We start from the raw sequence: 21,334 nt of genomic DNA on the forward strand, positions 1-21,334 counted from the left end.
GTAGGTCTATGTTGCATCAACATGAACTCTGTATTTCTAAATTATAACCTACTGCTCAGCATTTAGCCACAATGTTAAGCTACTGAAACAGCAGCAAGTCCTGGAGTCAGTGAATAGATGTTATACAATATGTTTGCTAACTTCAGTCACTATAAGCTACTGGTAAAAGTAGAGCAGCAGAACACTTGCAGCAGTTCTCACCAGTCGTCTTTGTGTGGGTCAGATTACATTTATTGTAGGTTCCCAGTCTTTAAGAAAGCATTAGAGAAGCTGAATTAACTTGAGGTTGTAGATCAGCTGCAGATCCATCTGCTAATCCTGGGGATTATTTCAGTCCTACTTTGCTGTATCTGTTTCGTGTATGATGGTAAATTTGTAAAACGATGGTTGATACATTTTTCCCTGATTCCCTTTAGGCACTGTACACTGAACATGTATATAACTTCCTACAGTGTATATGTTTATGGCTAATAGCTGTCCTAACTTACATGAGTTAACTTACAGTTATGAACTATACTTCTTACTTTGTATCTAGCTAATTTAATTGCAGAGTGAAAAACTATTTATTATTTATTTATTATTTTAGAGTGAAGGTAATGTAATACAATCAAGTAGCAACAAAAGAAGCATTAATGTCACTACACTAGTGGGTGGGCAGCAATGCACTGGGCTGCGCCTAGTTTTCTGGGAAGACTTGCAAGCATTAGCAGGTCTAAGGACCCTGGTTCAATTCAGGCCTGGCACCAGACAATTGATCCGTTTAACTCCAGCTACCCTTGGAGCACCCCCTGCTGGCATTTGACAAGGAGAAATGTAGGATAAAATATTTCTGAAGTGCACTGCTGCCAGAAATAATTCAGCTCCTTAGCAGTGAAGTAAATTTTACACTGTGTTGAGATTGACCTGATGCTCATCAGGTTATTACAGCTAATCAGCACAAGGAGTGCTCTTGCAGATGCACAGCAGGAGGGGAGAGGGAGAGAGAGAGAGAGAGAGAGAGAGAGAGAGGGAAGAGAGAGAGAGAGAGAGAGAGAGAGAGGAGAGGGAGGGGGAGAGGGAGAGAGGAGAGAGAGAGAGAGAGAGAGAGGGAGAGAGAGAGAGAGGGAGGGGGAGAGGGAGAGAGAGAGAGAGAGAGGAGAGGAAAATAGGGGGTTTCTGCAGATGTCCACAGCTTAGTAGCAGTAGTATGATACAGTTTTATAAAATAGTATAGTATGGATTAAAGAATGTGCATGGTTTTTTGTTTAGTCTAATCCTCTGCCCCCCCCCCCGACAAGATGGACCAGATTTTCATTCATGTTTTAGAGAAGCTACACAAAAAAGACATTTCAAATTTGTTTTGTCCTTTTAATCATTACTGTCAGGCAAAACCCATATGACCATTACATTTATAACAGGTATTCTTACAGTACAAGACAGAACTCAAGGGGATCAGAGCCAGTGGCATGGCCACACCTGACCACTAAAAAGTAAGACATTCATCGTCATTAGATTGTTCCAACTTTTACATAGAGTTCACAAACGTAATATGCATTTGACTCGTATCAAATACAGTTTTTCTTGATTAACTAGCAAATTCTAAAGACCTCGATAGAAACAGCAGAGTAGAAAAAAAACATTGTATAACAAGCTGAAGAATTCCTGATTTTATCTTAATTCCTGTCAAGATGCAAGATGTACAATATATTGCTTTCAGGTGTTCAACTCAAAAAGGGTACCACAATTCTCCCTAAAACACATTCTTCAGTATCATAGTCTGCCCGTTCACTTGTTTTTCAAGTCCTGCAGTTAAAACACATGTGCAGGGTCTCAAACTGGACTCAGACTAGTCTAACCATTAAACCACTGGGGGAGCTGCCATTTAAAGAAGGTACAGGAGCTAAAACGTGACCAACCACAAAGACTGAACCAACAGTAACAGCCCCTCCTCAAAAGTGCAGCTTTCCATCACTCATCATCAATCAAGTGTCTGAAAGTCATACTTTTTGCTTCTTCTCATGGAAGTGAGAATGACTACAAAAGAAACTAAAAAGAAAAAACTACTCCTGTTCACTGAGAGCGCACACCGAGGCCTCGAGCCTAAGACACAGTATCCAGTCACAGCAGTACAATTGAGGAGAAGACATGATGAAATACAAATGACACAAGGATGAGCATTAAAAGTTTCCATAAGTGACATTTCACAAGAATTAAAAAAGCTGAACAGGAGGCAACACAGAATCCAGACTTCAGTCAGTTCTATCACTAGAAGTCGATCTATGCAAAGATGCTGAAATGATGATCTACCTTTCATAATATTTAGTGCATTGAGATCAAATGTAGAATTACATGTGAAACACAATATTAACGTTACTGTGATAAAATGCTCCTAACTCCAGAATCTGTGTTGCCTTTGAATGTAAAATGCTGTCTCAGGAGAGCACCTGGTTGTTCCCAGACTCACAACAGACACGAGCCTGATTGTTTTCAAAAACATGGACACACAACTTGGTGTTCAGCAGGACAGTCGGACCTGCTCCCACAGTCTTCAGGCTATAAACCAGTATGCTGGTCCCACAGGGTGAGAAACCTGTGGCTTTATTTATGAAAATGTTTCTCCTTTGTTCTAATTAACTGCAAAATTACAATATGTATACAATTATTTTCATCTTTCTCATTTGATTTACACAAAAATGTTCACCTTGACTCGTAACAGTGGATGTCCTACTGCCCTCATTATGTTTTTTTTTTTAGCAAAATCATTTTTCACTGATTGTTTGATGTCTGAGAAAATATCAGAGAACCTTTTCATAGATGCAGCCCCAGGTTGTCACGTACAGGTCGACATCACAGCGAGAGGTACCTAGGCAGACCTCTGGGTATAGAAAAGAATATAGGCCTGAGTGTTGCACACTTCCTCCACACTGCAAACCTTCATCTCAGAGTCATTACAGTGTACCCAGAAACCTGAAAATAATAAAAGACAAAATGAACGTTAACCACACAGCAGGACGAGGGGACATTACACACTGATGTGAAACAAATGCAGCTTCTTTCTTACCTCCTTCTGTATTGTAGCAGTATGCGGTGTAGTGCCCTGAGCCAAAGCCTTTACCATGATGCATAACTACAGCAGACAGATCGTAGGTGTAGCCGCCTCTGTGGACAGAGTGACCTGAGCCTGTACAGCAGTATGGTTTGATGTTCAGAACCTGGTCAAAGGCCACGTGGACGCTGATTTTCTCCCTGTGGTTCCGCCCTGACCATCTGCCATGCAACAGGAACTAGTTAGTGTCACAAGGATTCATAATCCTGAAGATAAAAATAAATTCTACTGTACTAAAGCAGTAGAAAAAACAAGTTGGAAAAAACAAGAATAAAGACCACTGGGTGTATCGAAGTAATTTAAAGACTGATGTCATTTTATTAGAAGTAAACATGATAAGAAAAATTGTCCTGCAGAGAAACTTGCCTGAAGCGTTTGAGGTGCAACCGTAGAACCTGAGGTAAGCGGTAGATCAGAAGCTGCTTACGCGCCTCTGACAGAACTAAAGGTTTGTGGGATGATTTCCGTCTTCTTTCTGTCACAAAAAGTAAGATGGTACGTTTATCCACAAAATCATTCAAATGTACCAAATGTACACTGTTTGAATGAGGCTCTGTTGTAGTAATATATCACATCGCAAACAAAGTTTTCATAAATCTTCATGTCTCTGCCTCCAGACACCCAGACACTGGCTGAAGAGATAAACAGGAGAAGAATAAAGGCCTACTACTAATGACACAGACTCTCAGTCTCAGCCAGTTTGGTAATACTCTAAACAGAAATCTTTTCTTTTAACAAAAATTAACAAAGCGTCTTAAAAACTCTGACAAATCATAATATCATAATAACTAGAACTGAATCCAGTGCTTCTAAATTAGCCCTGCACACTTAATAGTTTTCAAATGAGTCTTGATTCAGATCAGACCTCAGTGTCATTCTTATGTAAATAAGATTCACATTTATATTAGCATCAAACCAACTATCACACCTGTTTTACAGCACATAACAAACTACACAGGAACATTGGTATATGTACACATCCTCGAAACCATCAGAACCTGCATTCACACTTTTCTGATGTTACCCTTAACTGTTTGAATTTAGCCTGTGTGAGTGTGTGAGTGTGTGTGTGTGTGTGTCAGTGTGAGTGTGTGTCTCCACTGGGTTGGTGAACAATGTCTTTCTCCATTTTACTATATTTCTGAGCTGGGCCTACTTCTGCTAGGACATATTTTGTCTCCAACTGAAGCTTTTAATTTGTAGGTGAATGTATGAAATTTATATTTAAAAGTTATATTTAAATGTTGACAGTTTATTCAGAAGTTTTTTTTTCCATTGTGTATTACACAACTAGTTTTCAAACATTATTAGAGAAGAGATGGAAACACAATGGGAGATAAGTGAGTGAGTGAAATATCTCTGTCGCTGCTGACAAACTTTGTTTTTACAATCACTAAACTGTCTCATGAAATTAACCACAATACAGGTTAACGACAGGAGCTGAGCTGTGATGTCAACTATACTGACATTCTAAGTGTGAGATGAGAAAGTAGCCCCTCTGTGTCCCTGTGCAGTGTTTTAACAGACACACAGGAAAACATTTGAGAAGGTGTTATAATTCATAGCAGGGTTATTTTTGGCAGACTTTAGACAGTCCAATTACAGTAGAGTTCACATTGAATATTCAATTCTTGAATAGGAAGAGTCATATTTAAATATATAATAATATAAGAAATAACAATATATATATATATATATATATAATATATATATAATATGATAATATCAGGAACTGTATTTTAAAGTATTTAAAACTGCACATAGTCGTCCTGAAATTATACATAAACTGTCTCTAATTCAGATTTGTCTAGGAAAACCTAGACAAAAAACAAATCCTGACAGGCAATTCTTTGTATTCAATATATTAAATATTGACTGACTGTTGCAGTGGTTGCAGGCATAGATGCTGCCTTCAAGAGCCTCCATTTCTGTAAACTTGGACAGCATCTCAGTGAGGGTGCAGCTGTGCTGGTAAGCTGTAGAGCCTGAGCCTTTGTCAATGCTGTGATATCGCTCTGGAAACTCCAAAGACAAATCCCAGAATGGCTCAACTGTGTTAGACTTGTGCTTACAGGACAGACACGTCACCTAAAAAAAACACAGCAAGTAGATAAAAGGAAAACAGGTGAAGGCTCTGAGAAGTCTTCATTTTTTAACTAATCTCAGAAGACAGAAAAAGCTTCAAAACATTACTTGCTTGACAGAAAATCTTCTAGTAGCAGAATATTATAAGTGACATAAAGTTAAGATGAAATCTGTAGCCTTTTGGCCTCACTCTTCACTGTATAAACAAGTTTGGGAAGGCAAACCAGGTTCTAGTTTATATTATTCACAATAACAAGTTTTATCACAGCAATTATGAGCATGTTTTTCAACACGTGTATGCATGTTTGAGATTCAATTTTGTGATAACGTCGGCAAAGGTAATCAAGGTAGTCTGATGTGTTGATAGGCTCACCTGGCTAAGTAGCTGTCCATGAAAGATGGTGTTAAGAACCTTTAGCACTTGCTTGGATAGTTTCCTCTTTGTGATGGGGATAACGATCCTGCGTTTGGACCCTTCGGTGTCCAGCTCCTGCTGCACCTTGTCCAGCAGCTCACAAAGGAACTCCTGGGCGTCCTGCTGGTCGTACCCACGGAAAGCTGGGATGAGGTTCCACACAGAGTGCAGCATGGCAAAGGGAGACACCAAAGCCCACCGGCCTGACCACATGACCCTGAAAAGTGTATGCAACTCATGGCACAGAGACATCTGCTGGCGGGGGGATGAGCGAGGCTCCTTGACCTGGACCAACTCGGCAGCCTGTGGGGAAGGTGGAACGCTTTCTTTTTTGCCCACTGGCAAATTCCAACAGCCTGCCTTCCCCATGCGTCCTAGAGGGCACCCCGACAGTGCTGTGTTGTCACTGTTGACTACACCTCCTGTCACCCCCTTCATCCCCTGGGAGTGATTGGTCTTGGCCAGCAGCTCCTCAGTCTCACACAGGTCCAAAGTGAGAAAACACTCCCTGAATTTCTGCAGGTGGCTCAGCACTTGCAATATTGAGTTCATGTAGCATGTGTTCCCCAAGTTACGCAGACCAGTGACACCTGGAGCGAGTCTCCTACGGGTTACCGCATGTGTGGAGTAGTACCTCCTCAGTTTAGCAGGTCTGCCATTCTGAGGAACCTTACGGGACAGGGTTAGAAGGGAAGGCTTCTTGGGAGGAGGAGGTAGGCGTTCTGGAGGGTCGCGAAATTTGCGAGGAATGAGTGTGATGGTTGAACGTGGCGCCTGAGTAAGAAGCCTAGCACTCTTTCTGGGAGGCACACTGACGAGCTCTTCCATGAGTCTCCTTTTAACCTCTTTCTTTTGTCTTCTAGCTTCCTCGAGTTTCTCCTTGCGTTGATTCTGCAGGTCCTGATGTTTGCTAAACCACATCTGAAACATCTTCCCTAAGAGTGCTTTCCTCCTGTGACGCAAGGCCAGCTGCATGGCGGGCTGTGGCCCACCTTCCCCAACCCACGGGGTGCATTCCCCTCCGGTCGAGGAGCGTAGAGACCGTCTACCTGGGCTCCGAACAGTCGATAGAGCCCCTCTGAGGAGTTTGAGATCTCCCTCTGCGTTATCATTGAGTACATAGTCTCCACAGGCAAAGCAAAAGACATCAAGCTCACGCACCTCCATAGCCAGTGGGTGGTGCGACTCCTGAAAGTGTTTGAGTGAGTGCTCCTCCATGAAACGTCCACATGCCACGTGGGAGCATTTGAGGCAGGCCCACACTGAATCGGTGGTACTGCAGTCCATACATTGCCATTTTTGTGGATTGAGGATGGAATGGTCTTGGCCCAGACGAAGGCGTACCACGTGTTTACAACGATCCATCTCTCCAGATACACATGTGGCCTCAGTTATAGGACACACGTCCTGTAGCCAAGCAGCAACTCATTCTGAAATAAGAGTTACAGGGGAAGAAATGGTGTAAGATCTGACCAGAGAATTGGGAAAAGATTTCTAAAATGTGCTATGATTTTCATGGCGTAAACAACTGTCAGTCTTAATTGTTCAAATAAAAAAACATTTAAACACTGCACTTTATGCAAAGTGACAGGAAATTAAAAGGTATACTTACTGTAAATGTAGTTTCCTTGATAAGATTTGGGACAATACATCACAGTATGTGCAGAGAGCTCAGCGCAACATCCATGCCCACTGTCACCACCAGCACCAACAGGAACATTCTGAGAAACAGGGATTAAATCTAATTAATTAAGTATAGTGGCATCAGGACCACTTTCTTCTTCACCAACACATTGTGTAATTAAACAACAGGGCAAGTGAGACATTTAGAAAAGTCTACTGGTCACCACAAAACTGCATATTTCACTACACTCAAAACACTAGCATTTAAGAATTTATAAAACATGGGTTTCAAAAAGGTATCCACTCCTGAACTCCTCCAACATTTCTGTTTCCACATTCCCACTGATATACACACAACAAAACACTGTATTGCACACAAAAAGACTTGGAAACTTGAAGCATATTGTTCTCCTGTAGAAGCTTTTCATTGAGTTTACAGAGAGCCGTCCATATTATTACATGGGCTTCAAATGCAATATTAGTGAGCACTGTAATGTGACTGTTTCGATTTCAAATTAAACAATACATTGTGGTGTATTTTAAAAATATTAATAAGCACATTAACATTATCAACTTACAATTGAAAAGTCTAATGTTCATTGAAAATATGCCCCCTGATATAGAGTGATCACGTCATGAATTATGATATTGTGCACAGTAAAAACTGAAACAGTCACATTCACTTGCAGAAATGTTAGTAAGAAGGGGAATGACTGGCTGTCCATATCATTTCTGCACTTCATCCATGTAACCGTCTACATCAACAATAACTTACCAGCGCCATGCTAAACAAACCTTTTTGTTTTCCCCTTCGTGTTAAGCAATCACTACTTTTAAAACAAAGGTATTAACGACCATTAAGTTACAAGTCGGTGCAACTGGTTTCTCGGTGCATGTCCACATCGCGGTGTGTTGTGATGTGCTATTGACGCGGCATGTTAACTGTGCATTAACCCATCTGACGTGAATTTTCACAAATGCTCTAATATCGCAGCTCTGTCTGCTTCTAAGCCAGTTGTGTGGCTCACGCTGGCTGCTTGTTATCGCCATGCTAAGCTACTCCACCATCACCATGTTCAGTCAGAACAAAGACCAGTTAGAGAAGCACTCTCCAGGAACATCCTGCAACTTTGTTGGTGTGAGGCAGCCCAGCAGGCAATAAGTTAGCTAATGCCGCTACGTTAACCGCTAGCTACAGCAACTCCGCACAGGGCTGGCGGTACCTAGCATGTTGTCATGTCTTGGGAAATAATGTACTTTGTTAAACACACACGGTTCCCCTGGCACAAAGTAGCTAACGTGAATGTTATTAGCTTGCCGTAGTGGCTAACGTTAGCCACACGGCTAACGCGTCTGCTGAGACAATCGAAGTTAACCTAACGGCTGCTGTCGGTCGCTAACGTTAACTAACGATGCTCGCCTTAGCCTCGCTAGCGAACTGCGCCGTTAATCGTTAAAAAACTCCCGGTGTCATTCACCACAGGAAGCCGGTTAATGAAGTGTGCATGAATGCCGGGCCTCATCTGTGCTCCTCGGCACATTTGTAACATCTGGTAATGGAAAAGCTCGCTAACGTTACCATCGCCAACATCCATCCATCCGGTACTCGGAGCTGCTTGTTGTCCCCCTCGCAGATTGAACAACCCAACTCTCGATCCGAGCCCAGACCCCGCTGCTCTCATTGGACCGGAGCTGAGCGGCAGCCGCGCTCTGATTGGCGGAGAGGCCGAACAACAGGCAGCAGGACGGACCGTGCGTCCGTCCACCCACCGAGGCCACATGGAACAATAACCCAACGCAACCCGGGCAAAGAGGACAACTGGCCCCGAAACTCTGATCCCAGTGTCTCCGAAAGCCCCACCATGTGTCAGCTGCTCGGTGGTAATCTGATCATAAGCGCTTGGGGATGTGTAGCTGTTAAGCTCAGCATTAAGAGGCGCTGCTGCTGAAGCTGTCACATGCAAGGTGCGTATTTCAAAGATCCAGACCTGGGGACTCGGTTTACACCAAATACTGGGATTAAATGAACACCACCGCTGCTGTTTCAAATCAAACAACACATGCATTGGATGCGGAAAGTTTTCCGTCTCTCTCAACCTTTCTACAGTTTAGCGTTACAGTGCTTCATTTTTATAACAGTCTATAAATCTAACAAATCTGTTTTGGAGTATGGAGTTTGAGTGACCCCACCCAAAAGCAGGTACCCACTGTGCTAGAACCACCCCACCGCAAGAGGCAATGTTTACCAGAGGCGTTAAATAACTTACTACATTTGTATTTGTACTTACAATCTTTATGCTACTTTTACTCCACTACATTTACTTTACACTTTCAGTTGCTAGTTAATTTTTAACAAATTAACACATTGTTTTTGTAGTGGAATACTGGTACTTTTATACTTTTTTTTTTTTTTACTATAAGTAGATTTTATAGCATATTCTTTGTACTTCACCTTGAACTAAAGAATTTGATGTTGTTTCCATACTTACTTCTGCTTGTAATGCAGTACTTTTTCTTTAGTATTTAGCACTTTTAATGATGTATGTTTGGGTACATCTACCACCTCTGATGTTCACAATGTAGTAAATAAGATTTGCATTCTATGTTTTACACCAAACTGTTTTTGCATTTGTCTTTCTGTGACTGTCTTGATTTGATTTGCTTAATTGTCGCACACTGATCCCAACAAAGACAACATTTCATGCCTACTGTGTACTTTTATATACACATGGGTTGAATACATGGTTCCCTTGAGCTTGTATACATGCACCATAAAGTTCTCTTGTATATGTTTGACACATTTCACTCCCTTTTCCTGTTAAAAACATTATCTAACTAAATAGATGTCTTTAGGGCACCAACTAACAGACAAATTTATTATGTATAATTTTGCCTCAGCTAAAGGTTATAACCCCACCAAGAGGACATTTGAAGTATGTGTTCTGCATGATTAGATTATTCATGTAGATGCAATCACAGAGAAACACAGAGATTCTAGCTACTGTTGTCCACTACATCTCTTTAATGTAGGATTATTTTATCAAATAGGAGAGTGTACTGCAATGTTCCAGTAATAGATATAGAAGCTCCAGGTTTTCCGAAATGCCTAGATACCGTGCTGATCCATAGGACCAGAATTAAAGCAACATCAAAACAAACAAACAAAACAAATCATCCCCATTGACAATTCAACGCACATTACTTCCTGGAATTTGCAGTTTGCGAAGTTTGTTGAACAACTCCAAGTATTGAGTCATAGTGTCAATGCAGTCTGATGGTGCAAAGAGTCCTTCGGGCTTGGCAGCAAACACAGATGGCAGATCAGGGACGCTTGAGCCAAGAAAAGACTGCATGAACTCCTTTGTAAGATTCCAGCAGTCCCCTGGCACCACACAGGGACAGTACTCCACCTGATGAGACACACCAACATGTAATGACAGAATGAAAAATGCAGTGTCTTCACTCTCTCCTATAATTTCAAAGTATGTGTGCATACCTCTACTGATATCCCTCTGGCGCTGGAGCTCATTGTCACAGTACCCACTTTTATCAAGAAGTCATAGTAGCGATATCTTGAACCGCGACACTCCACCTTGTGACCCTTGGCATTCTGGAAGTGGCTTTTTAACTTCACCATGAGGACGTCGAAGTTTGCATCGGCTATCAAGGATGGTCCGCCTTCGAACAGAGCCAGACAGCTCAAAGGAGTTTCAGAGTTGTGCATCACATATAAGAGCTTGGAGGGCTGACCTGTAACAGACAGGCAAGGCTGACTGTTAAAAGTGTCAGACTCCAGTACTGCATTTAAGTTGGAATGTGCTAGCAGCATATGGAGAATATAACACATGTAGCTAGACCAGCAACAACTGTGAAACACTGGTTGCAACACTAATTCCTCTATGTGAAGAAGATCCATGTTGAATTAGGACTGCAGAGATCAATTGTTAGTTCGCTTAATCAGTTAAATTTTTTGTGAAATATGTCCATTACAAACTTAATTTCAAGCATCAAGTGAATTCTTCAATTTGCTTGTTTGTTTTTTTGTTTTTTATACATTGTCCAAAACCTGAAGATATTCAGATACTGCAGTAATAAATAAACTGGGTAAAGCAGCAAATGTTCACATATAAGAAGCTGAAAAAATATTATCAGTTGTGTTAACATTTTGATAAAAGTCATAGTCACAAGTTCTCCTTCACTCAAAAATATGTTTTGCTTGTATTTTACTTCACTGTGTTGTCCTCTGTTTTCTGGTCTGGTGTGATCCACAGAGTCAGTGGACAGATGTTGGTGAGTAACATTTTATGCTGCCCATGACTGCATCACAGCTTGCTGTGAAAGGGGCTGCTGAAGAGCTGAGTGACCATGCTAACTCTTGGGAATAGTTTGTTAATACAAGGAAGGTTATATTAAGATCACCTTAAAACTTGAATGTGTGCATGTCTGAGCATCACAAATATTTTGGATGGTAGTCTCAATCTAATAAGCATTTTAAACATGTGACATGCAGGTACATAATGAGACAACATAACTCATACCATGAGAATGGGTGTCAAAATGAAGCAGTAAGTAAGGAATCAAATTATGAAAATTAACCTTTTTCACATATTCAAAGATCCAATATTTGTCAACTAGAAGAGAAAAGGACATGCTTTTAGGAATTTTAAACAGGTAAATTAGACTTAATTTACTGAAAAAACATTCGGGCAAAGCTTATTATTCAAAGCTGAGAATTTTACATCTCTCAATGCACGACTCGGAGAACCTTTAAATCATTACCTAATTTAAATAACAGATTTTTCCCCCAACACTTAATCACTGATACATCATAGTAAGAGTAATGCTGCTGCACTCTTTTCCGTTCTGTTTTTTTTAGATATTGTATTTACATAATCCGACGCTACCATCGAGAGTAAATAAGCAGATATTACCGCTGACATTTCCTGTGGCATGGTATGTCTCACAGTCCACACAGAAGCTGCCCTGCTTCACAGCTCCCAGCTGCTCCAGCTTTTTGTGCAGGATGTCCACTGTCTGCTGTACACTCTTCCCCTCCGCCACAGGCACCTGGCAAACACTGCAGGCCAAACAAAGCATCGCATCATGTCAGGAAACAACAGCGTAATCTGCTATTAAAAGTTTAAATGGGCATCGTAAGAATTCAACACTGATGCAACGCGAGGAAAACGTGTAACCATGACCGAGGTGACTAAATAAACACCAGACTATAAATTAAATTCGGGAAATTATCTTCTAAAATTAGTAAAAAGTTAAATATATCTAACAATCATAACATAATTATCTCACCAAGTGACCCCCATTGATGTTTTACCTCCAGTTACCGATAGTTAAATTCTTCCGGGTGAAGTAAACGACTTCCGGTAAGGTCAAATACTCGTATTTAATATTAATAATGACCAAATAGTTTTAACATTTTAATGTTGATATAGCCCCCAATATAAAAACGTTAAATGTCAAACTAACAAAAAACGTTTAAACAATGACATGTGCTAATTAAAAGCTTAAAAGATTATCGACGCGAAGTGACATAAAACACGTCACTTCCTGCCTGAAATGGCCATCTACACGTGTTGAGCAAGTGACTGTTTACAGTAACGTTGCTTTTTGATTTCAGACTTTAACTTTTCGATATAATAGCTACAGCCTCTGTCAAGCTACAGTGATGCCGAAAGTCAAAAAATCCAAAGATGGAGGACAGAAGAGCGGAGGAGCGGTGGCGCTGGCTGACCAGATCCTGCTGGCCGACACGATCCGAGCCCGAAGCCGGGTGAAGAGCAGAGACAATCGGGGTGAAAACGAAGACAAGTACGTAGACGAGCGACTGTCACGGAAGATCTTACAACAGGCCCGGATTCAACAAGAGGAGCTGCAGACTGAATATGGCCTTGCACCAGAGAAGACGAAAACACCAGTCACTGTTCTCGGTAATTAACAGACTACACTGCACGTAGTATAGATATTTAGATATTTGAATAGTCCGTGTTGGGGCTGACCATCCAGACACACAGGAATATGTTCATGGATACTTACTGTTGTGTGTAGTTTGTATTTTTAAATTGTCTTATACTTATCATAGACAAAAATGACATACATGTGGTCACAGCCCCCACACACATTTGTGTTTGTACAGTCTCAGGATGTGGCCTCATTTCTCTTAAGTTTATATTACAGATCCAGGGTGTTAGAAATTCACAAGTTTATTATGTTTGACCCCAGGTTCTATTATCAGGACTGAAAAGAAGCTTTGACTATGTGAGATTATTATATAGTAATCCAGATCATCATTCACATTGAACTGATGAAGGCATTTCAGGTTCCGACAGAGTTATTAATAAGAAACATTTCAACATGACTATGAACAGGACGGTGCAAGTGTGACTGTATATTTGATCATGTTTTAGGCTCCGGCTCTAAGGACGAAGACTCAGATGAGGAGTGGCCAGCACTGGAAGATGTGGGTGCTCGAGGCGGCGATGTCGAGTGTGACACAGAGGTCGTTGTTGACCCTGAAGATGAGAAGGCCATCCAGATGTTCATGAATAAGAACCCTCCAATGAGGCAAGACACAACACAGTCCTGTCTGTATTGTGAAACTAGGTTTGGTCATAAACACACTATGAGCCCGGTTTCTAATTGCTTAGCTTTGTTTTATTTTGGTGGTTCATGTAGACGGACACTAGCTGATATTATCATGGAGAAGATCACAGAGAAGCAGACTGAGGTAGGAACAGTGATGTCAGAGGTTTCAGGTCTTCCAATGCCACAACTGGACCCAAGGATAACAGAGGTGTACAGAGGTGTCGGTAAGGTGAGTTCAAATGTAGATCCTTACATGCACTTGCTAATAAGTGAACACACAACACAAAAACACACATAGAGCTGAGTGACGAATTAAAGGACAAACATGTATTTAGAAAAGAAAAAAAAAACTACGATCATTTGAATAATGTGCTATGACCATCACAAGATCTCATCTCAGCTGAAAACATGTAAAAGATTTTGTAGCTATGTGTAGGACAATTTTCTGCACCACAGTGCTAGTGCTAGTTCTTGCTGGGTCCTGCACCGTTGGCACTAGCAAGAACCCTGTTGGTGGCTTCTAAGCCAATTTAGGATATTGAATTCGGGGCGGACCACGTCCGACTGATTGTTCAGCTTAGAGAATCAGTTCATGAGAAGAGAAACAGAAGTGATGAAAGCAAACACTGTTGCCATGTGCAACCTCTTGCTGGTATGGACAGCAACTTCTTCTAATGCAGGTCCAGAATTTATATACTAGACGTCATCTTTGCATGTGGCACCTTTTGTCCCAGATGGAGGCGACATGAGGCAACACAGAAAATGGCCGTCTTTGCCAGTCAGCTTGATTTGTGGTTTGTGTTGAGTCTGTGGTTTGTTCTGGAGACTCTTAATAAGACACTTTTCTTATATTCATTCTTTTTAATGTAGTTGCATGTGTTACTTGCTCACGTGTCTTTTTACCAACCTGCCTGGTGACGATGAAGTATTTCAATACTCTTAGTGCACCAGTAACCTTTCATTTTCATGTGGAAGCATCCTGCAGAAACAAGTTAATACTACCTAAGCAGCTATTAAACAAGTCTCCATTTATTAGTGCCAGAATGTAAATGTAGAGCATTTAAATAGTAGTTATTGTGTCTGTTCTTTTGCTTCAGGTTCTGTCAAAATATCGCAGTGGTAAATTACCAAAGGCTTTTAAAATAATCCCAGCACTTTCAAACTGGGAGCAGGTTCTGTATTTGACTGAGCCCGAGACATGGACTGCAGCTGCCATGTACCAAGCAACAAGGTGAGTCTCTCTTTGGTTAGAGTATTATCTGATGCTGACAGTTATCACAATTTACTGTAGATATGTTAACAGGCACAATAAATCTTTAACTTGCTTTTGTTTTAGAATATTTTCCTCCAATCTGAAAGAACGAATGGCACAGAGGTTTTACAACTTGGTGCTGTTGCCAAGAGTAAGGGATGATATTGCAGAGTACAAGCGACTCAACTTTCATCTATACAGTGCCTTGAAGAAGGCCTTGTTCAAACCAGGAGCGTGGTTTAAAGGTCAGACTGAAAATGTTCTAAAACAGTGTTCATCTATCTTTTCTAGGCTTAGATGGGAAGATTGATATTATGTTCAGGACATGTTTAGCCTAGTTTAGCATAAAAACTGTTCCTGCAAGCATATCTGATATTATAGGTGACATGTTAACAGCAACATGACTGAGGTTGTAGCATGTTCTTAGCATGTTTCTCTTTTTAAAGTCTTACCTACTACAATATTGCAGCCCTCACAGTCTTTGTTCTGTACCCCATTTTTTAGAATCTTGCAGCCAGAGAAAAAAATGAGTTTGTGCACATAAAGTCATAAACAATAGTCTGAAAGAAGCTAAAAGTTGGGTTAATGATTCTCCGTTACGATTTCAATACAAGCAGCTCTCCCACATTTCATTTTATTCATTTGGTTGGAAAATATTTCCCAATGCAGCTTTAAATCAAAGTAAACGTCTATGGAATAATAGTAGACATGCTGAATAGTCCATAAAAGCCTGATTGTATTTCCCTGTTACCGTCACCGTTAGTGATATAAATAAATAAAAATCCTGCTATGAGTCACAGCGTTGGGCTTTGCTCCAGTCACATCTGACCCTAGGTAATAAAACCTGGGAAGAGTGAATGAACAATGGTTTGAGTGTAGACGAAGAACACAGGCTTTCTGGGACTATTTTCAGTCCTTAACTTGGGGCTTTTATTCTAAGGACAGTGATGAAGGATTAACCATTGTCCACAGGGCAAATAACGCTATTGGTTGTGTAAGCACAGTTATTAACATACACCAAATGTAAATGGGTCAAATCATCCTCCAGAGAACCAGAATTTATTTTTTAACCAGTGATTCTTGAGGACATGTTTTACTTTAATCACCTCAGTTCTGTGTGTTCATAAATTGCCCCAGATTGATTTTCCCATAACATCCAGTGACACATATTTTGAAAACCACCAGTGTGAGACATCACCACTTAGTGGCAGTGCTGCTCAAAAATACAACATATACTGGTATGAATAAGAGAGAATGGGCCATTAGGAATATGAATTTGCCATTTATTCTATGTTACTCTATTATAAGGGTAATATAGAAAGAAAGAATTCCAGTAGTTAATATTTTATTTATATTAACTAACATTAATTATATTAATGTGTGTAATACATAATTATATTATGTGAAGAATCTGGGATATGTTACATTAAATTAGAAGCATTTTATATATATATATATATTATACACACACGTATATGTGTGTATGTGTGAGGAAAAACATCAAAACAAAATCAACAGAGCACCAAATTATTACTAAGGTAATTGTTAAGTATAATATTCATTATAATTGTCTGGAATTACATTGTAGTAGCTTAGTGCAGTATCTTGTATATGGTCTACATTTTTTGTGTGCAAGATGTGTCCTTTAGTTACTAAAATCAAAAGTAGAGTTTGTTTCCCTGCAAGTATCAGAGTGTGTACTTTTGAATCTGAGACATAGTTAATAATAATAATAATAATAATAATAATACATTCTCCTCTAGCTTGTAAAAGCAGTACTATATTGCTGGAGTACTCTCTAATATCTTGGTCCTCTTCTGTCAAACAGGTATACTGATTCCTCTGTGTGAATCTGGAACATGTACTCTAAGAGAAGCAATTATCATCGGGAGCATACTCACAAAGTGCTCGATCCCTGTGCTCCACTCCAGGTAGGGTTTCCTCTCACTGACACACATCAGCAGACAGCTGTCAGCATATTGGAGATGGATGTCGGATTCTTCCATTGTCCCTGAAAGATTTATAATGTGGGGTGTTGGCAAGTTAAAGCAAGGTCAAAGTTGCATAATGTGGAAGTTTGTATAATGTGCACAATCTTGATTGTCTTTCAGTGCTGCAATGCTTAAATTGGCAGAGATGGAGTATAACGGCGCCAACAGCATTTTCCTGCGCCTCTTACTTGACAAGAAGTACGCCCTCCCTTTCCGTGTCCTAGATGCCTTGGTGGCCCACTTCCTGTCCTTCCGCAGTGAAAAACGTGTGCTTCCTGTGCTGTGGCATCAGAGTTTACTCACCCTGGCTCAGCGCTACAAGGCTGACCTGGCCTCAGAACAGAAGGAGGCCCTGCTGGAGCTGCTCAAGATACAAACACACCCTCAGATATCTGCAGAGATTCGCAGAGAACTGCAAAACTCGCAGTCAAGAGATATCGAAGTTGGGCTCCCTGTTACAGTGGAAATGGACTGAGGATTTGTTTCCTCCTCATCGTCTCATACGACTCATAATCTCATGAAGACTATTTTGTCTTTTTTTTTTTCCCCATTATTCTTCCTGTGCTTTGAAGGGACAGTCTCATAACTAAGTGACTCATTACAGTAAATACTATCATTCTGTCCTCTGCTTGGATGAATTTGCACATTTGAAAATGCACATCAGTAATGATGTATTTGTAATTTCTCACCATGAATCTTTTTCCTGCAGTTACAATGCAGCGATCGCTTGAGAATACAAAGGCCGGTATTTGTGTCCATTTGATTAAGAGCAACAGTTTGGATTAAAAGACACTGAATCCTCAAACGCTGGTCCGTAATCATTTGCTTCTGTCTGTTACACAGTCTCTATATAAACACATCCTTATCCCTGGATATGTATCAAAACAGAAACCACGTTATTAGAAATATATTAGATATTCTATAACTCGTGGCTGTAACTTTAGGGTTTAGATGTTTTTTCTTTGTTAAATTGTCTTGGATAAACTCTCATTCATAATGATAAACAACAGTGGTTTATAGATTTTAGTCTATAGTAATAAATGCATCATTTACCCTTTTAAAAGTGTTTATTATTAAATGTTAAAAGACAATATTATGTAATTTTCACATTACGCTTTACCACAGAATTAGTTAGAATCTATTTAAAAACCTTTACAATTTGGAGCAATAGTGGAATGGGTTTTTAGCTATTCTTGTATTATGTTCACATTTTTAAAAATATCTTATTCATAGGCCAGGGCGTCTGCTTTTATTTCATCTTACTTTGAAAATGTAAATTTAGCACCTTGTTGGGATTTGTTATATTTTAGAAAACAAGTTAGCCGGTGGTAAGGTTAGCTTAGCTAAGCCAGCTAACGTTAACGTTAGCTTAGCTAAAATAGCCATTAACAGCAGTTAAAAGCTAGCTTAGCGGTGCATCGACATTTTAGTGTTTTGTCAAATATATTGAAGGATTCTTTATTTAACGTCGTAGATGGATCTTTATGAAGACAGTCCGCTTCAAAATACACCAAAAACTACAAATGGCAGCGAGAGGGGGAGTCGTGTGGTTGTCCGGGCCGCTAGCGACCCTGCCATGAGCGGTGACCTCCGATCACTGCAGCAGCTCACGGCTGTGGAAAACACCTGCCGGGGGTCCGGTTACTTCGCTCCAGCGCAGGGAGACATCCAGCCGGCCGCGAGAAGGCTGCTGGCTGTGTGGATGTTCCAGGTACACACAAGAGTCAGGCTGCCCTGAACTGAAAATCAGTTTCACACAAGCTTTAGTACAATATGTGAAGCGTTGTTGCAGGTGTGTGAGGAGCAGAAGTGCGAGGAGGAGGTGTTTCCACTGGCGGTCCATTACCTGGACAGGTACCTGAGCCGGTCCCCCACTGAAAAGAGCCACCTGCAGCTTTTAGGGACTGTCTGCATGTTCCTGGCCTCCAAAATGAGAGAGACTGTGCCCCTGACTGCCAGCAAACTGTGCATCTACACTGACCACTCAGTTTCAATCGCAGACATTCTGGTAAATCTTATTTTCCTGCAATTTAAAGTCAAGTTTCGGATTAATGCATTAACTTTAGCTGTTTTATGGCCCAGAAACAACAATAAACAACCAATTTAACAGCACTGATCACCAGATCCTGCCAATTACTCTGGGTCCCACCCAGATGTTCCACTTTATACTCCATAGTTTTATAAAAACGTGAGAACCCTAATGACTGTTCCTACAGTGGGATTTGGTGTTTTTTCTAGCAGTGGGAGGTGGACGTGGTGTCCAGGTTAGACTGGTGTCTGGCCTGTGCTGTACCCTCTGACTTCCTGGAGCCAATTCTTCATGCTCTCCCATTTATTCAGCCTCTCCACCATCAACACGTGCGCAGGCATGCTCACTCCTACATTGCTCTGGCAGCCACTGGTGAGTTGCATAACTGAGGTAGCACTACATGAATTGTTTTTCCCAAAGACATTTTAGCAGATAATATCATGGATTGGGATAAAAATATTAGCACACTGCTTCACTGTGGTAAATGATTTCTCTAGTAATTTTATCATTTCATCCAGTTCAATAAAAGCAGCAATTTCTACTGTAACTGAATAACTGATATGATTTTTAGTTAGTTAGTATTAAATGTAGCTGATGAAATGAAATGACTTCTACACTGTGAACAATGGACGCAGAGCAGCCATAACTATTGGTGATTATGGTTACGATGTGTCAGCAGTTCATTTTGGAGACAGAGAGCTGAGTTTGTGTAATCCTGTATTGTGTGCTGTGAAAGACATGCGTCCAAACTATTCATCTGGCTGATTTCCCACGAATCTCTGTGATGCTGCCCGAGGTAGCAGGTCACAGTGATACAGCCAGTTATTGCTGTTTGAGACAACCTATGACATAACAGCCCATACACTTATGATAATTCCCGGATCCCAGCATCCTAACCCATTCAAAAAGGTGTCTTAGCAGGGATTGAATGGTTGTCTTTTGTGTAAATGTTTCTCCTGCCTGAAGCAATTAGGATATCGTATCAGATTATCAGGTTTTGGGAAATGTCTCCCTTTGAGTACTTGCTTTTGTCTATAAGGGTGTGTCTACAGCGATGGCGTCTGCCTAACTGTCTACGCACTAACCTTTACTGACTTTCTCATTGTAGGATTAGTCTTCAGGTTACAGTGGCCCTGAGAGCCCAATACAATACAACTTAAAACTTAAAAAGGCACAAGGAAATCAATACATAAGACACAAGTAAACTAAGAAAATATCTATATGAAAATATTATTTTTTGACAACCAAATACAGCAAATACTCAAATCAAATACTGAAATTAACTGAAATGCTGCAAATAATGGAAATATTTCCTCTCCTATCCTGTCTTATCCTCAGACTGTAGGTTTTCAGTCTTTTTGCCCTCAACTCTGGCAAGTGCCTGTGTGAGCCTTGCCTTGCAGAAGCTGAAGTTAGTGGATGCTGCTGTTACCTCTGAGGCAGTGATGACATTTTTGGCCAACCTGTTGGCCATTGATCTGGTAAAGCTAATGTTTAACTGACATTTTCAGATGATATCTCTTTTGACTTTGCCCTGTTGACTTTTTGTTGACTTAGTTTGTGATCATTTGAGCTAGAACACTGATCAAACAAACTGATGAAGTTATTGTTGTTTTTCTTTTATTCTGACCCTGAACAGAACACTGTCTTCCACTGCTATGACATGCTAGGGAGCGTGTTGGCGCTCAGCCTGCCGTCCAGTTTCCAGAATGGTGTTTGCACATCAAGAACACACAGCTCAGAGGTCAGCTACAAGCCTGCTGACAGTCAGGATGTTGTATTGTACACCGGTGAGACCACCCCAGAAAATTAAGCTCTTAGTCTGAATACAAGGGTCATAGGTTTAATGCCATTTCTTCTTTCTCTTTATTGTTCTTTGCGAGTTAGGTTTTTGGAAATTATTGACTAGGCCTACGACATTTTTAGAAATGATAGAGATCTGTAAATGTCTGTCCCACTCGTTTAAAAGTATTTTGCTAAAGCAGCTTTGAAAGATAATTCTTATTGTGCTTCTCTCGACTACTTTAGGTTGCATCTTACATTTTTGTAACAGACAATTGGAATACACTGAATACTAGTAGAAACATTTACATATTCTAACTATAGTTTGTATTCATATGGTTTTGCTGAAAATATAATTTTATCTTTATACATTTGGACAGTTCTGAGATGTTTAAATGGATGTTTGTGGTTTCCCAGACTTTTGACTATAAATGAATGCTGCTAAACCAGGAAATAAATATTTATGTTAATC

General features: G+C 40.5%; 4 protein-coding genes across 4 annotated transcripts; 2 read left to right on the top strand and 2 right to left on the bottom strand.

The window, feature by feature from the left end:
• Nucleotides 1-1,347: 1,347 nt before the first annotated feature.
• usp49 (ubiquitin specific peptidase 49) lies at nucleotides 1,348-9,187 on the bottom strand. The gene is made up of 7 exons (XM_026348320.1): nucleotides 8,788-9,187; nucleotides 7,198-7,306; nucleotides 5,544-7,015; nucleotides 4,966-5,173; nucleotides 3,452-3,560; nucleotides 3,041-3,246; nucleotides 1,348-2,946 (listed from the first exon to the last, which is right to left on the bottom strand). The coding sequence occupies exons 3-7, from the start codon at nucleotides 6,948-6,950 to the stop codon at nucleotides 2,843-2,845; spliced, it is 2,034 nt and encodes a 677-aa protein (XP_026204105.1). The 5' UTR covers nucleotides 6,951-7,015; nucleotides 7,198-7,306; nucleotides 8,788-9,187; the 3' UTR covers nucleotides 1,348-2,842.
• Nucleotides 9,188-10,207: 1,020 nt separating this feature from the next.
• Nucleotides 10,208-12,556, bottom strand: med20 (mediator complex subunit 20). Its single transcript, XM_026348352.1, has 4 exons — nucleotides 12,516-12,556; nucleotides 12,140-12,285; nucleotides 10,705-10,958; nucleotides 10,208-10,618 (listed from the first exon to the last, which is right to left on the bottom strand). Exons 1-4 carry the CDS (start codon nucleotides 12,527-12,529, stop codon nucleotides 10,397-10,399), a joined length of 636 nt encoding a protein of 211 aa, XP_026204137.1. The 5' UTR covers nucleotides 12,530-12,556; the 3' UTR covers nucleotides 10,208-10,396.
• Nucleotides 12,557-12,775: 219 nt separating this feature from the next.
• bysl (bystin-like) lies at nucleotides 12,776-17,872 on the top strand. Its single transcript, XM_026348330.1, has 7 exons — nucleotides 12,776-13,153; nucleotides 13,631-13,787; nucleotides 13,899-14,037; nucleotides 14,906-15,039; nucleotides 15,145-15,305; nucleotides 16,889-16,991; nucleotides 17,172-17,872. The coding sequence occupies exons 1-7, from the start codon at nucleotides 12,892-12,894 to the stop codon at nucleotides 17,524-17,526; spliced, it is 1,311 nt and encodes a 436-aa protein (XP_026204115.1). The 5' UTR covers nucleotides 12,776-12,891; the 3' UTR covers nucleotides 17,527-17,872.
• Nucleotides 17,873-18,525: 653 nt separating this feature from the next.
• On the top strand, nucleotides 18,526-21,306 carry ccnd3 (cyclin D3). The gene is made up of 5 exons (XM_026347031.1): nucleotides 18,526-18,762; nucleotides 18,844-19,059; nucleotides 19,290-19,452; nucleotides 20,419-20,561; nucleotides 20,720-21,306. The coding sequence occupies exons 1-5, from the start codon at nucleotides 18,526-18,528 to the stop codon at nucleotides 20,891-20,893; spliced, it is 933 nt and encodes a 310-aa protein (XP_026202816.1). The 3' UTR covers nucleotides 20,894-21,306.
• The last annotated feature ends 28 nt before the right edge of the window (nucleotides 21,307-21,334 follow it).

This window comes from Anabas testudineus, chromosome 5, assembly GCF_900324465.2.
Source record: "Anabas testudineus chromosome 5, fAnaTes1.2, whole genome shotgun sequence".
Lineage (NCBI taxonomy): Eukaryota > Metazoa > Chordata > Actinopteri > Anabantiformes > Anabantidae > Anabas > Anabas testudineus.

Bases quoted from the DNA above. Each gene is read 5' to 3' on its own strand.
- usp49 (XM_026348320.1), bottom strand. From the start codon at position 6,950: ATGGATCGTTGTAAACACGTGGTACGCCTTCGTCTGGGCCAAGACCAT. The intron at 5,174-5,543 runs GTGAGCCTATCA...TGTTTTTTTTAG, and splicing joins ATGGACAGCTACTTAGCCAG to GTGACGTGTCTGTCCTGTAA. The intron at 2,947-3,040 runs GTAAGAAAGAAG...TATTATTTTCAG, and splicing joins CTGCTACAATACAGAAGGAG to GTTTCTGGGTACACTGTAAT.
- med20 (XM_026348352.1), bottom strand. The intron at 10,959-12,139 runs GTAATATCTGCT...TGTCTGTTACAG, and splicing joins TGCCACAGGAAATGTCAGCG to GTCAGCCCTCCAAGCTCTTA. The intron at 10,619-10,704 runs GTATGCACACAT...GTGTCTCATCAG, and splicing joins CCAGAGGGATATCAGTAGAG to GTGGAGTACTGTCCCTGTGT.
- bysl (XM_026348330.1), top strand. From the start codon at position 12,892: ATGCCGAAAGTCAAAAAATCCAAAGATGGAGGACAGAAGAGCGGAGGA. The intron at 15,040-15,144 runs GTGAGTCTCTCT...CTTTTGTTTTAG, and splicing joins GCCATGTACCAAGCAACAAG to AATATTTTCCTCCAATCTGA. The intron at 16,992-17,171 runs GTAGGGTTTCCT...ATTGTCTTTCAG, and splicing joins ATCCCTGTGCTCCACTCCAG to TGCTGCAATGCTTAAATTGG.
- ccnd3 (XM_026347031.1), top strand. From the start codon at position 18,526: ATGGATCTTTATGAAGACAGTCCGCTTCAAAATACACCAAAAACTACA. The intron at 18,763-18,843 runs GTACACACAAGA...GCGTTGTTGCAG, and splicing joins TGGCTGTGTGGATGTTCCAG to GTGTGTGAGGAGCAGAAGTG. The intron at 19,060-19,289 runs GTAAATCTTATT...TGTTTTTTCTAG, and splicing joins TTTCAATCGCAGACATTCTG to CAGTGGGAGGTGGACGTGGT.